The sequence below is a fragment of the Castor canadensis genome, chromosome 6 (assembly GCF_047511655.1).
Source record: "Castor canadensis chromosome 6, mCasCan1.hap1v2, whole genome shotgun sequence".
NCBI classification, from domain to species: domain Eukaryota; kingdom Metazoa; phylum Chordata; class Mammalia; order Rodentia; family Castoridae; genus Castor; species Castor canadensis.
The window spans coordinates 19431401-19446506 of NC_133391.1; the positions used below are offsets into that span (position 1 = coordinate 19431401).

Genomic DNA, 15106 nt, shown 5'->3' on the forward strand with positions numbered 1-15106 from the left:
AAAGTAGCAGTCGGATATCATAGAAGTGTGGTGACAATGATGTCAACATGCAAGTCTTTACCTTGAGATTCTATGCTTCTTTTCCAGTAACCTCTGAGGATCTGTTTCTGAGCATATTTTTTTTGCTGTTTTTATTAGCATATATTAATAGAATAAGGGGGATTCCCTATAAGTCCACAGATGTATACAGTGTACTTGTAACAAGTTCATGTGATAATAAACCTTGTGTCCACACTTTTCCTAACACACTTTTGACCCAGCTGTCACTGGGGCTTTTGTGACATTTTATAGCCCTGACCAGATAAGTTTCCTGCTAGATGTAAGACACTAGAGTCAGTTATTGAACCTCTGTCAGTAATAATACTCAACTCTTCTACATGGCCACCCCCAAATAACAGACATCATAACCATCTCAATTTGGACATGGTATTCTTTTTAAATAACATTTTGAAGATTGATTTAAGAAGGAAACCTGACATTTGTTGAGCATGAAGGCAGGCAAAAAGTATAACTTAAGAATGAGTAACATCAAAATAACAACTTCTTCACAACAATTGCTGGTGTTATCACATTCATCCATCCAACAAAAAGAATAGTTAATTCAGGAGGGTGATTGTGCTACTTCTTCACTGATGGCAAGTGACCTTAGTTATAATTCATCTGAGCATTTACTTACCATCCTTAAACCAGTGACAGGCAGACTGGCAGTAGCTGTTAGCACTCAGTTTCTCAGTTTTCCAGAGTACTCCTGAATAATTCTCAGGAACCAGAAGCGGTAAATGACCAGCGAGAATTGCCAGTTTAGTAGCAGATACTAATCCCTGTGAGTCACAGCTTTTCTCCTGGAAAAAAAATCAACCCAAAAAAACCAAAAATGAGCTGTCTCTTTTGCAAATAGTCCTAAAATTAGTGACATGTCTGAGTGCAGTAGACACAGTTATTCTTCCTTGCTTTCTTTTCAGATGAACAAATTATTAATTTAATACATTTAAACATTAAAGAGTGCAATTTATTGCACACACAGGAAGGAAAGGCAGTTGTGGGATTTGACTTTCCTTTGGTTATTTCCATGGACTTTCAGAGCCTGAGCTCCATGGGTTAGTTTTGTGCCAGCCTTGTCACCTCTTTGTTTGTGACAGTTCCTGTGCTCCTACCATGCACCTGGCACCACTCTCTACACTGCCACCTCTTTCTTCCTCTGAATTCTATAGACAGGTACCACATTACACCCATTTTCTAGGTAAAGAAACTCAGACTAGAGCTGTTAATTCACGTATCTTAAATAAAAACTCCCTATCCAAGTATCAGACTTATTTCTTTTCCCTCCCAATACAAAACCGTGGTGATCTGTTTAGAAGCTGTATTGATCTGATTCACTTTAGCGCAGAAGTTCCTGATTGAGAACGCCACCGAAAAGCCCTACATCCTCGATGACACGGAGGTGGACTTGTGGCAGTTCACAACGCTGGGTGGGGTGTACCACCTGGACGTGTTGGAGCTGCCTCCGCTGTGCAAGCCAGTGAAGGGCTGGATGATCGTGGAAGTAGGTAAATCCCAACGTGAGCTCACGGGCACAGAAGCTTCTCACACTGCCACCTCACTTCCCATGGGCTCAATCTAATGAACACATGAAGGAAAAAAATCCAATTTGAAACTCTCTTCAATTTAGTATATTAAAATTTTGAACCAGATACTAAAGGAATCTAAAACAAAATAGATTGTAAAACTAAAATTCCCAAATGCCAACTTAATTGTAAAGCCACGATATCAATGCTTGGAAGCTTAGCTCTGGCCTTGATAGTGACCACCTAGTTCAGAAGTTGGCAGATTTTTTTCTGAACAAGGCCCAATGGTGAATATTGTCAGCTTTGGGGGCCACACCAGCTCTGAGGAAGCCATTCAGCTGGGCTCTGGTGGCATTGAAACTGCTGTGTGTGAGTAAGTGAGGTTTGAATTCTAGTCGATCTGTACTTTCAGAAAATGATGGAAGGCTGTCCCAGGGACTGTGGCTGGTACCTGGTCTAGATCTGTGCTGCCAACAGGTGGCACCTTCAACAGAAGCATCAGCAGCCTTGGTATCACCTGGGAACTTGCTAGAAATGCAGTTTCATGAGCCCATATGCAGCTTAGTGAGTCACCAACTCTAAGGGCAGGCTGGGGATGTAGCTTGGTGGTAGAGCGCTTTCCTAGCATGGACGAGGCCCTGACTTCACAACCCAGGACTGCAAAAACAAAAGCCACCAAAACTCCAGAGTGAGGTGTTGGCACCCTGAAGTTTGGGGAACCCGGGTCTGAATCCTCACATGCAGAGTGTGGTCAGGCAGCACGAGCCTCTCCAGGACATAGGACAGGCACCATTGCCGGTGTGCACGTCAGTCTGAGAAGTGCTGGCCCTGGGATGCCAGTGCTACTGGTGCCCAGACCACACCTTGAGGGGTAAGGGTGCTGGTGATAGCTGGGGTCACGTCACCTTTTTGGAGGTCTACACTCCTGCTATGTAAGTAGCAAACCTTGAGCTAGAGTTGACTCGATTTGTTTTAACCTCATGCTGACTGGTGTCCCATAGTGTGCTACCATAGGATACCCAGTTATGTTGTCATAGAGACCGCTCCATCATCCCTTCCTTCCTTCCCCCACTATTTGTTTTTTGTTTTTTTTGGTAGGACTGGGGTTTGAACTCAGGTTGCAAAGCAGGTGCTCTACCACTTGAGCCTCACCTCCAGCGCCTCCCCCACTCCTCCCTGCCCTGCTCAGAAGGTTGTGGACACTATCTTTCTCTTTACCTTTGTCCCTTAGCAAAGTATCAGAATAGGTGACATGGAATCCCCCATTTGCTGTGAGTCCTGGTACCCTGAAGTCATTTTGTAACTTTTGGCAAGTCACCTCTAAGTCTGTTGCCTTCTCCACTAACTCTGGGCTCCTTAGGCTTGCTCTGGGAAATACAATGACAAAATGTGGCCCACGGAAAGTGACAAGACTCCACTCAAACTTAGTGACGCTTCTCTCCTCAGTCATTTACCTTTCAGTTTTGTGATATCATGTTAGATAAGGAGACCAAGCTGCAGTGCTTACTAAGTATTTTTCAGTAGTATTTGCACCTTTGTCTGTCCATGGTCACCATCTAACCTTGTCACCGTTTTGGTCATTTTAAAGTTACTCAAAGAAGGATTACAGAAATTTGCATACCCTCCAGAGACCACAGAAGACATGGAGGCAGAAAATGTGTTTCCTCCTATCGAGGTGTCTCTCAAGATTCACGACAACGTCGTCTTTTTTGAGGATCCTATGGTTGTGAGGTGGGATGATGAAGGTACAGCCATGCCCCAATCAGCTGTTACGGTAGTGTCACAAAGAGAGGGGTGGTGACACAAAGCCTTACATAAACTGAGTTTCTTACACGTCTCTATGCCAGTTCTGGAATCTTGGTTGAGAAATGTTTATTGCTAGGCAATGATTTTTACTTTTACAAATTGACTTTGTCCAGGTGTCAATAAGAAGAGGAATTAATAATAAGTTAATTTGTGAACACAGCTGTGAATGTAAGGGCATAAGCTAGCCAACAGTCCAGGTGAGAAGGGAAGGAAAGCCCGGTGGGAATGGGAGACCAAGGGGAAGAGAAAGGTGGCCTCAGCTGTCCTGTGCGTTTGCTAAGCTGCAGGGCGCAGAGATGAAGACTTGGCTCTTCCTCTGCAGGCTTTTGAAGCTGTGGGAGAGAAGACAGGAAAGTGGTACCTACAGTGTTGTAGGGACGGCAGGGACTGGCTCGTCTTCCCACAGGGTGGGACACTGCATAGGCCTCAGTGACGAAGGGGACATCTGTGTGCCAGTCTCTGTGTGGCCCTCTGTTTCCAGCTCTCTTGGGAGACACCTAGGGGTAGAACTGCTGGGTTTAGTGGTGCATTTATATTTAGGGAATGCCAAACAGGTTTTCAAGGCAGCTGTGCCATTTTGCACGCCTGGCAGTGGGCACGAGTGTCCTGTGTCTCCACGCTCTCGCTAACATGTGTTACTGGCCTTTCTAGTCGTGGGAAATATGCAAGGTGACAGTGTGGCATGGTTTTAATCGGTATTTCCCTAATGGCTAATAAAGTTGAGCATTTTCTTATGCAGTCCTAGCCTTCCACATATGTTTGGTGAAATGCTGGTCCAGATCGTTTTCTTCTTCTCAATTGAGCTTTGTTTCATTGTTGAACTGCAAGAGACGGAAGAGACCATGGCCTGTCATAGGCCTGCACTCATATGACAGGTCTAGAATAGCAAGTCTGAGAGGCGGAGGTGACTCGAGGTTGGTGGAGGAGTGGGACTCAGGTGGCCTGCGTTTGCCAGAGTCTGAACTCTCCCAGTGCAGTTGGTTTTTTGTTGAGATTCTGTTTTTTCTCAAACATTGCACCTTCCTTCCATCCCACCCATCGGGAGCCTCGCCCGTAGCACCCCATCCACCTGAGATCCTGTCTTTACGGCATTACTTACATGGTTCATTCGTCTCAGTTTTTATAGGAAAAAATGAAACCAATGTCACTTTCTTCGTTTATTACAAAGGCAAGCGGTGGCTCATTCGTCTCAGTTTTTATAGGAAAAAATGAAACCAATGTCACTTTCTTCGTTTATTACAAAGGCAAGCGGTGGCGAAGCAATGGCATTGCCAACGTGTATTACAGACCAGAGGAGAGAATTGTCACGTTCAACCTGGAGGCATTTGGCCCCGTGACCTTGATTCAAGACACTCATATTAACATGCCTTACCAGTCCTGGGAGCTGAGGCCACTCGATGTAAACAGAGTGCTTCTGACGGTGACCACAGTGTTCACTGAGCTTCAAATACAAATTAAGGTGTGCTGCTGCTACAGCGAGTCTGTGGCCATACATACAGGTTGTCAAAATAATCAGTGAGTTACACATTAAATATGCCTTTTGTAACGATGTGCAAAATGTGCCTTGAGCTACAATTTCTAAAGAAGGTGTAAGTTGAATGGAGAGGCAGAAACACGGAAGAAGTGTGTTGAACATTTATACCATAAGTTGCTTGGCCAAGTAACAGATGACAAAGCCTGGCATGGAGTGAAATTCAGGTTTTAATCTCCACTAAGCAGGGTCTCCATCATTATAATCTGAGCATTTGAAACCTCCTTTGAGGTTGGTCTCTCTGAATGAGACTCTTTCACTAGTCAGAAACTAGATAATCTGAAATTTATAGCAAAAATGTGGATTGGTGGTTGCTGGGGACAACTGATTGAGGGTGACAGTTGTGCCAGTTAATAAAGTTCCTAAAAGTCATTGGATTGTATGTGCAAAACAGGTGAATTTTACGACCTGCAAAATACATCTCACTGGAAGTTGTTTTTAAAAAGGATTCCTGGGCTGGGATGTAGCTTGGTGGTACAGCGCTTGCCTAGCATGCGTGAGGCCCTGGGTTTGATACCAGCACCAAAAAAGAAAAGACTAAATAAATAAATAAATAAAAAATAAAAAGGATTCCCAAAAGCCTGGAAGTCCAGGCGAAGCACAGGAAGACAGGAAGGCTAGCAAACTTTGCTTTTAGGACCACATGGGGACGGGCGATAGTGCAGGATCACCTGTGGTGGGAGCCCTCACATTTTACAGAGGAAAACTGAGGCCCACAGTGGCTAGGAGGCTAAGTGGCCTTCCCAAAATTGTCACCCAATTGGTGCCACTTTCCCTACTCCATCCCAGCTGCCCAAAGACCCCCCCAGGACTCTTGCTCCAGTCCACTGGGAAGAGACACCACCTTCAGTGATCATATGTCAGTCCAGGTTCCCACCTGGACATTGTAGAGCCTGCATTTCAGGTTGGATTTCAAAGGGACATCAGCACCATCTGACACTATGGGTATGAGCCACATGTGGCCAACAAGCTCCTGAAAAGTGACTAGTCCAGGCACCATGTGCTATGTACAAAAAATGTAAATTGCCTCAGTGTTCATGCTGATTGTGTCTTGGGCTAGGTAGAATGTTTTAAAAACACAGATGGGAGACATGAGCTCTTGCACAGTTTCACATGGCCACTTTGCCAAACTTTGAAACTGGGCAGTTCTGCATCGTTCTGTTAAGTCTCCATGTTTTAAAGATAAAGAATGCCTCAAAGTGCCGTCACGATGGTTGTACAGCTGTGTTAACTCAGTGTGAACACACCCAGTATTCTTAGATCATAGCTTATAAAATCCATCTTCAGTTCTGTCCTGCAGTTACTCAGGTGAAGCCCAAAAGGAGTCCACAGCGTCAAGCAACAGGGACCCGGTGGGACAGTTCAGATGAGTCCTAGACACTCTGCCCTGCGTCTTTTTAACACAGAGTGATGGGTGATATGGAAAGTAGTCTGAAGGCCATGAGGTTGAGCTGGAATAATTCAGCTTTAGACGAAAGCTTCTTTTTCTTACTTAAACTTAGGAAAACCTCTGTATGTTGGCTTCAATCAAACTAAAAACCCAAGAGCACATCTCTGCTTTGGAGGGAAAATGGATGGCCCCCATTCCCTTCATCATTGCTTTGAAGAAAGCTGGGCTGAATGTCTTCCCTACGGGACACTCACACTTTTACGTCATCACCAACAACAAGGCAAGAATGGATCTGTGCGGACTTTCTGTAGGGGGCACCTAGAGTGTTGGCAAGTATTAAACTTTATGTCTGAAGGTGCACCATGTGTTTATACATTTCAGTATGCAGGATTATAGTTAGGAAGGAGGGAAGGAATAAGGGAAAAGACCAGAAACCCAGGGTTGTCTCCGGATGAGTGGTCTTCCTCGAGAGTTTAGCTTGGGCTGTGGCCACCACACTCACCAATGGCTCACCGGGTGGTCAACGCCCTGTCTCCCAAGCTGCTCCTTTACATAACTTCCTCCCTCTTCCATGACCGGAAGCTTCTTTTGTTGTTTTTTTTAAATTTACTTATTCACATGTGCATACATTGCTTGGGCCATTTCTCCTCTGTAAGCTTTCTTAAAATAAGTAATTTTGCACTCTCTCAAGTTTTGTCGGGCAAAATTAACACAAGGACCACCAAAGTGCAAAAGCCACTTCCTTTGTTTTTTGGCCAAGCCTCCATGTTTGGATGTGGCCTCCAGTGACTCCAGACTTTATGCGAGATCCTTCCATGTGGAGGACAGGGTCTGGTCCTTAAGTCCTCTGTGATTGTTCTCGAACCCAGCACACAGATGCTTAGTGAACAATGGTGATCCTGAACGAATTGTCAAAGCGCCTCTGCTCACAAAAGTGTCCTTGTAGACTGAAGAGCTCTGTACTCAAGAACTTGGTGCTGAGGGTGACTCAAGTGGCAGAGTGCCCGCCAGCAAGGCCGAGGCCCTGGGTTTAATGGCAGTACCAAACAAAAGCGTGTTTATGAATGCAGAAGATGACAAAGTGACAAGGCACAAAGGACCAATGTCAAATTCCCTCATGCAATCTTTGCCAGTAATCCTACAGCTAAGGGTATGTGCGCACACACAGGTAGCAACAGCTGGCCTTTAGTGACTCAGATTGCCAGTGCTGAATGTCGTGTCCTGTTCACGTTTTCAGGTGTACAATGGTGGTTTTCCGAACACCGACACACTAGGCACTGTTTTAGATGCTTAGGATCCATCAGTGGATGGATTCTAATAGCAGGAAACAAAGTAATTGAGATGACCTTGAGCACTGAAAAAGTGAAAGGCTGTGGAAAGGGGCAGCAGCTGAGGAGTTGTGGGCCGAGCAGTGCACAGCGTTAATTGGGGGTTGAGGGGACTCCATGAGAAGGTGAGGCTCGAGGATTTAGCCATACGTGTGTCTAGGTAGTGGGAACAGGTGGGGCAGGAGCCTGGGGGAGCAGCCTGAGAACAGGCGAGGAGGCCAAGGAGCCTGGAACTGAGGAGAGATGGCCAAGAGGTGACGGGGAACATGCAGCAGGAGACATGTGGCGGGGGCAGAGCACTGGGGCTTTGCAATCATCACCACCTGAGATTCTACACAGAGGCAGGGAAAGCCATTGCCCAGCACTGATAGAAGGTCACATGACGTGACTGAGAACTTGGGCTGTGTCGTCCCATGTTGAGAATGGACTACAGGAGGGGAAGATGGAGGGGAGCCAGCTCGGGAGGCTCTGGGTCCAGCCTGCTTGCTTTCATATGACAGGTTCCCTTGGTAGAGATGAAAGCTTACCGACAAATGGCCCTGCTGAGCTCCGCCTTTGCCTTTGGTTGGAGCAAGTGGAATGCAGTGTGTAATTCTACGAAAGTTATATTTAAGGTACAGTATGCAGAAACCATAGAACTCCTTTGTCTTCCACAAAAGGTAGAGGACTAAGAACCAGATGCACGCACACCAGGGCTTTTCCTCTTTAGAAGGCAAAAGGAACACAACATTCAAAACGTTTTCATCTTGTCAAAAATACATGCACAAACCATGTAATAGGGCCTCCGTGCTCTCCCTTGTGACATCACGTGCTTGTCCTGTAGGGGGCGCTCTTCCCCCTCTTTACTTGGAATCAGGGAGAGATGGAGCCTTTAACAGGAGTCTGGATGATCGATCCACAGACCCCAACAGAACTACTGACACATTTACTGTTGCCTGATAGAAAAAGTATCAAGGTCTAAAAATGGACTAATTTTTTTTTCCATGCTGGGGATCAAATCCAGGGCCTCACACATGCTAGGCACGTGCTCTGCCATCAAGTGACAACTGATGAATATTTTGGCATACCTGAGCCACCACATTTATCTTCTAGCTTCCCCTACTCGAATTTAAGCCTTTTGAGAATAGGGCTTGTTTGTTGCAGTTATTTGTTAATATATTTGGGTGTTTTTATTTTGTTTGTTTTTCTGTTTAACTGTTATATCCCTAGCACCTAGATTGGTACCTGACACATCATAGGCACTCAGAAGATATTTCTTGCATGAATCAGTACTTGTGGGTGTGCTCCAAAAAGTTTCATGGTTTCAAATTGATTCAATAATGGTACATTACGAACATTTCAGCTAAGCACCAGTGGCTCACACCTGTAATCCTAGCTACTTGGGAGGCTGAGATTGGGGGATCCTGATTTGAGGCCAGCCTAGACAAATAGTTTGTGAGACCCCTTCTCAACCAATAGCTGTGGCAAGTACCTATCATCCAAACTACATGGGAAGCATATGTAGGAAGATCACAGTCCAGGCCAGTCGGGCAAAGAGGGACTGTCTCCAAAACAACAGAAAAAGGGGCTGGGAGCATGACCTCAGTCTTGCAAGTGCAAAGCCCTGAGTTCAAACCCCTGTACCTCCAAAAAAAGAATGTTTCTTTGATTTTGGTAGTGCAGGGGATTGAGGTGAGTCCTTCAGCTAATACTCAGCAGGAGAGGACTTGATAAGGGTTTTCCTAATTCCCTTCTCTGTAGGTGAAGGAGCAGCTGACTGAGGAGCCTGCCACCCCTGACTGGGTCCTTTTGATGTTCAGTGGTGACAGAGCACAGAGTCTCAAGATAAGCGAAGAGAGCGAGGTGTTCTCTGAGTCAGTGAAAGAAGAAACCCAGTTCCACTCCACCCTGTATCACATGGTGAAGGAGTTTGCTTCTGAGGAAGCCATGGAGAGGACTAGGGGCGCTGCCTGCCAGTTCGTGGACTCCGTGTGTTACATGCTACTGTCAACCAGGGTGCTGAGCTATTCCTGACCCCAGTGTGCTGGGGAAGCAGGTATTTCTCCACGCGTAATGAGGGAACACGTCCAAACAGGCTATTAAAATGATCTAGGAGCATCTTCTAGTCACATTGTACTTTGAGCAAAGTGGATTTTTTTTCTTTGAATATTTGCCCTATTGAGAATTTCAGCTCCCACTCTGTGAAGATTTGAATGGTTCTTTATTTAGATAAGTTTTAGAAAAACAATCTATTTCTTTCTCTCAAAGCTCTTTTAAAATGTCACAGGCAGGTCTGCCTCCCATGTATTTTACTTGGGAAAAAAGGAGGGATGTACAATATTTTATACTTCCGAGAACTTCCCAGTTAGAAATTGTTGAGTTTAACACCAGGACCCATGTGCCAGGCTGTGCTGCAGTCACACTGGCGGTGGCCCATTGTGCTGAAGCCTGGTTAATGGCCACAGGATGTGTTCTAGAGATACCCATGAGTCCCCGTCCTGTGTGGGGGTGGCCTCCACAGACTTCTGGAAGCACCAGCCAGTGAGGAAGCTGCCCAGGGCTGCTAATAGCACCAGGAAGGCCACCGGAAACCAGAGCGCCTTGTTGGCATTTGTAACAGAAGTCTGGACACCTGCTGCCCAGGAGGCCACCATGGCAGAACTGTAAGGACACAAACAGAATTTGGCAATCACTGTGTTTGCTACTAGAAACATTCCCTGTGACAGCACCAATCCTGTCACTGATGTGCCTGCATTCCCCTACCTCTGCCTGATGAGCTAGAGGCAGATCTGCCTCCTGTCCCTTCCACAGAAATGATGTGCTCTGCAGAGACCCTGAAAATGGTGTGATTTAGACATTAACTCCTAACAAGTCCACATAGAATTTATGCCATTCAGTGAAGCCTACAGTGGAACACTGTGGTAGGATTGCTTGGTAGAGCAGGGTATGTGTGTATACGCCTATGTGGGTTCGTGTACATATAACTTGCCCCTGTACCTCTGCTGTGCTCAAATTTAAACTATTTCCTTTAGAAACACCCATGTGAGGGCAGGCCTGGTGGCTCAGCCTGCAATCCCAGCTACGAGGGAGGCATGGATAGAAGGATCATGGACTGAGGCCAGCCCTAGGCAAAAGCAAGACCCTGTCTGAAAAATAGCCTAAAGCAAAAAGGGCTGGGTACATGGCTCAAGTGGTAGAGCATCTGCCTAGCAAGTGTGAGGCCCTGAGTTCAAACCTCACTACTGCTCCCTGTACCAGAAACCAGAAAGTATTTCAGCTTCCCTAGGTGCTATCCTAAGCATTTAGTCATGGTGACAGTGCAAGGACACAATACTACTGTCATCTCTCTCTTCTGGACAGAGGTTTAGGCCCCAGGCACGCGCAGAGCTGGGGGTGGCCAAGGCTGTCTGGGTTCTGGGCAAGGCCCTAACCTGTACACTTCCCTTCCTCCCGGGAGGCAGGTCCCAGCTCACACTGTAAGGGGCTGCACAGAGTTCATTCATGATCATCTTAACATGTCCTTGGAGTAATTTGATCAGTACTGCTACCTCTGTGCTACCCTTTCTGCTAAGATGGTGTCATTTGCCAAGTAGACAGCTTACAGTGAAGAGGCGTCCTGTGGTGACAGATTGTTTCTCTTTTCAGAAAGACTCGGCTTCCTTGTCCTTTCTATGATTTCTTCTCCAGGAGGTTCTGCATCGCCTTTAGTTCTGAAAATAAGTAAAGTAATGATACTGCGCTATAATTATTTATAAGATATGGCTAAGTTTTACTAAATCACAAAGAGCTCAAGAATATTTATTTTGCTTGACAAAATTTGATAAAAGTTATATCACCAGATTTATAGGATTTTAACTTAAAAATAACTTCCTCTATGTAAAAAGTTGGAATATTAGCCAAAGATGCACAAAAGGGGAAACTTACAGAAAATATACAGAAGTCAGCCCCCCACGTGTGATTAACCAATATCATCACTCTGATTTTCCCTGCATATATGTGAATATTTAATATAGTTTCAAAATATAGTAAAATTTTTTTCTCATTGAATATTTTTGACTCATACTGTTTTCAGTATCCTGTATTAACAGTTGATTTTCTCTGTAGAATTTTTGACCAATGCTAACTTGGAATAAAATCCTAATTTTAAAAGTTGATGAAAATATTTTAATGTTAAGCTTGTTGAAATAGACTAGTATTCAGTGCAGCGGGAATAGCATTAGGTGAACTGTGTTTCAAATGCTAAAACCAAGCTCCTGTCTCACTGTCATATTAACTGGTGATCTTGGTTAGATTTGAACTTTGAAATCCCAGGCTCCTAACACCCTCACCATTGCCAAAGGGAACTGTGCTTCTAACATCTGCTGTGAATATTTGATTTACTCTTTTTCTTTGGTGGGACTGGGGTTTGAACTCAGGACTTCACTCTTGCAAGACACGTGCTCTACCACTTGAGCCACACCTCCAGTCCTAGTTTACTTTTAAACACAACATTTTTTAAGCTGTTCAGTCTTCTGCTTACAAAGGCTTCTCCTGTAAAGATCATACTATCAGCAAAAAGTAGACAATAATCCTTTGAAGGAACCACTTGATTTTTCCCACCCCAGCTCAGAAAATAGTCATTATGGTTTGCAGCATATGCGTGGGGCTCCCAGGATGAAGACTCCTTGATGTCTTCTTGTCTTTCTGTCCCTTAGAACTGAGCATAGTGACTATGATGTAGTCACTCAATGTACATGTGTACAATGACCAGAAAATCACTTCATGAAGATCCAATTTAACAGATGACAAACCAGGAGGCAGTATTTGCCCAGGTCCTCCTGTCTTGCCCTTGGTCTTTCACTATAGACTGTAACAGTATTATTTTAGTTTGCTAGGTGTAGATACAATTTAAACACAATGATGTAATACACACATTACATGTACATATCTGTTCTATGCATGTTTTGTGTTCTATGGCCCTTTATTGACTTTTGTCCCCATTGGCAACACCGAGGCCGGGGGTAAATCATTATCTTTACAAAATCTGCCATATTCTGGGGACCTATCTAGCGTAAGACCACAGCCCTTACCATCATGAGTGCTGCAGGAGCGGATGCACTCGAAGACACGTGGACAGAGCATTTTGTCATTTGTAAGTCTTTATCGGGGAGTTAGAGCAACCCCACTGTCATTCCCGTCCCACGCCCCTTAGACATGAACCAGGCTTCACCTACTTCAGCTCTCCTTTCTCATCTTCAGCATCTGTCCAGGAATAGGTGCTGATGAATCGGTGTAATGATGGACGATGCTCATTGTGCCTTGACCCCAGTACACGCCTGACCAAGATCAAATAGACCTGACATCAGTTTATGTCCTACTGCTTAGATTGGTACAAAATTACCTTTTCTATTTTTCTCTTGGTACACTCACATAAGTTATTTCCTGATTAATAATCATAAATATATATGTATTCTGTTTATATACTTTGAACAAATCAAAAGCTGCTATGTCATTTATTTCAAATATCCACTGACTTTAGCTGAATTATAAAATTATACTCACCAACTGCTCGATCTCCTGTTTAACCTGGCATTATCATCCAGCCCAGTCACCTTTGGAAGGTGAGATGTTAAACAAATGATGAGTGTGCACTTAATGAAGTAAGTTTAGATTTTTGTCATATGAAAATGCATTTATTTGAACAAGAACACTTAGGAATTTGCTTACCATCGCTGCACTTCCAAGATTTCTGGGTAAAGAAGCAATGGTCACTCTTCGAAGAGAAGATGGCTACCCAAAGGTGAAAAAGCACATTTAGAAAATTTTCAATACATATGACATTGAGAACCACACACCTAACCACTGCTGAGTTAAACCAGCAGGCAAGACTTAACAGGGCCTTTCATAGGTAACTTGCCTTTCTGGAATATTTTACCAACTTATATTCCACTCTCCTCAAGTCACATTATTATAACTTTGCCAGTGAAAGTGTCTTGTTTCAATTACTTGACTTCTAGTAGCATTGACTGTCGTCTTCTCTGTTGAATAGCTGTAGAAATCCACACTGAAAGCCAGTGCTGTGCTGATGACCCTCCTCCACATTTGTCTTTTATGAAAAAAGTTGTTTTCGTTGTTAACCCAGCCAAATGAGTTCTTCTTTCTCTTGCTATCATTGTTTTTATGCTTTTGGGGGCTAAATATGCACCTACCTTTATAGATCTTTTTCCAGTTACCACATTTAATATTTCATGATTTAACTGATACATAGAAACAAAAATTGTACATATTAATGGGGCAAGGTGCTGATTTAATCCATGTATATATCGTGTAATGTTTAAATCAGGTTAACCTTTGATCTCCTCAAACATTTATCGTGAAAACATTTACAGTTTTCCGAAATGTGCAGTGTGTTGTCGTACATAACCATGTGCAGCAGCACATGAGAACTCTCTCTCCCTGTCTCACTGTAATTTAGCACCCGTCCACCATCCTCTCCCCATCTCTCCGTCTCCTCTTCTCCCCCTCCTCATCTCCCCAGCCTCTGGAAACCACCATTCCACTCTCCTCTATGAAATCAGCTTTTTAAAAGTCTACATGTGAATGAGATGTTATTTTAATGAATGGATGTGTTTATCAGCCTTGAGATTTGTACAGGAAAGTGTTATGTAGCGTTTATGTGGTTTAAATAAGTCTAACTGAAGGTTATAAAAGTAGTTTTGATGTAGTAAACTAAAGGAATTTTGTGTGACTCCTTTCCTTAAACCATCATCCTTAATTTAGTTTGAGGTTGGTTGAGCATCTCAAACCATCGAACTGAAGTTTGAAAAGCCTGGTTTCTAATCATGGTTCTTCCACTACCTGATCATATGAGTCCTTTCACTCCTGTGAGAGAGAGAGATGGTGATGGGGTGGTTTCCAAGTCACTTCTCAAGACCCCTGTCACCCTGTGGACTTTGGGTTTTCTGGGTCATCCCAACCCCCTTCTAACTCAGCAGTACACCCTTGACTTTTCATTAGGAGTTAAGTATCCAGAACAAAAACTATTTGTAGTCTCATTTTCTGCTAAGGATGAAAAGGGAACGCAGCACTGGACTTCTGGGAAGTGTCCAAGGGAGGGGAAACTTGACTTTGTTTCTGACATCTTGACTTCTTGCAATGTGACTTGACATTGACAGGGCCTTGTATCTGGATCTGAAGCAATGGTCTAGGACCAGGAGGAGGGCCAAGGGCTGAAGAGGGCCATGAACAACAGCCAAGAGGAGAGCTGTTTCAGCTCTGGTTTCCTTGGCAGAGAACCCTCTCGCCATGCTGGTTTGTCACACTACCAGCAAACTTGACTGACACGTGAATAGAGCAGGAGAAACAACTACAGAAACACACAGATGCTCATACCTGTGAATTAAAATAGGTTTTGCCATCCACATTTAAAGACACGTCACTTCTAATCATATAAGTAAGCATCTCAAGTTACCTTAGAGTTCAGAGAAGCCGAACGTTTTTTAATCTGGCAGTTATCTGGAAGGAAAAA

The 15106-nt window shown here is 44.2% G+C and overlaps 2 protein-coding genes across 14 annotated transcripts in view; one reads left to right on the plus strand and one right to left on the minus strand.

The window, feature by feature from the left end:
* The window catches only part of Dnai7 (dynein axonemal intermediate chain 7), a 59762-nt gene extending 50055 nt beyond the window's left edge, over positions 1–9707 (plus strand). For all 4 annotated transcript variants that reach the window (XM_074075830.1, XM_074075831.1, XM_074075828.1 and 1 more), the window contains 6 exons: positions 1383–1543; positions 3154–3310; positions 4616–4830; positions 6405–6572; positions 8121–8234; positions 9361–9707. In XM_074075830.1, the coding sequence (XP_073931931.1) occupies positions 1383–1543; positions 3154–3310; positions 4616–4830; positions 6405–6572; positions 8121–8234; positions 9361–9633 (1088 nt within the window). In that variant the 3' untranslated portion in view covers positions 9634–9707. The remainder of the gene's footprint in view (positions 1–1382; positions 1544–3153; positions 3311–4615; positions 4831–6404; positions 6573–8120; positions 8235–9360) is intronic.
* Positions 9708–9801: 94 nt separating this feature from the next.
* Irag2 (inositol 1,4,5-triphosphate receptor associated 2) overlaps positions 9802–15106 on the minus strand; it is an 81907-nt gene continuing 76602 nt past the window's right edge. For all 10 annotated transcript variants that reach the window (XM_074075834.1, XM_074075835.1, XM_074075837.1 and 7 more), the window contains 6 exons: positions 15050–15093; positions 13306–13368; positions 13141–13190; positions 12813–12914; positions 11202–11309; positions 9802–10260 (listed from right to left, as the gene is read on the minus strand). In XM_074075834.1, coding sequence (XP_073931935.1) covers positions 10017–10260; positions 11202–11309; positions 12813–12914; positions 13141–13190; positions 13306–13368; positions 15050–15093 — 611 coding nt within the window. In that variant the 3' untranslated portion in view covers positions 9802–10016. The remainder of the gene's footprint in view (positions 10261–11201; positions 11310–12812; positions 12915–13140; positions 13191–13305; positions 13369–15049; positions 15094–15106) is intronic.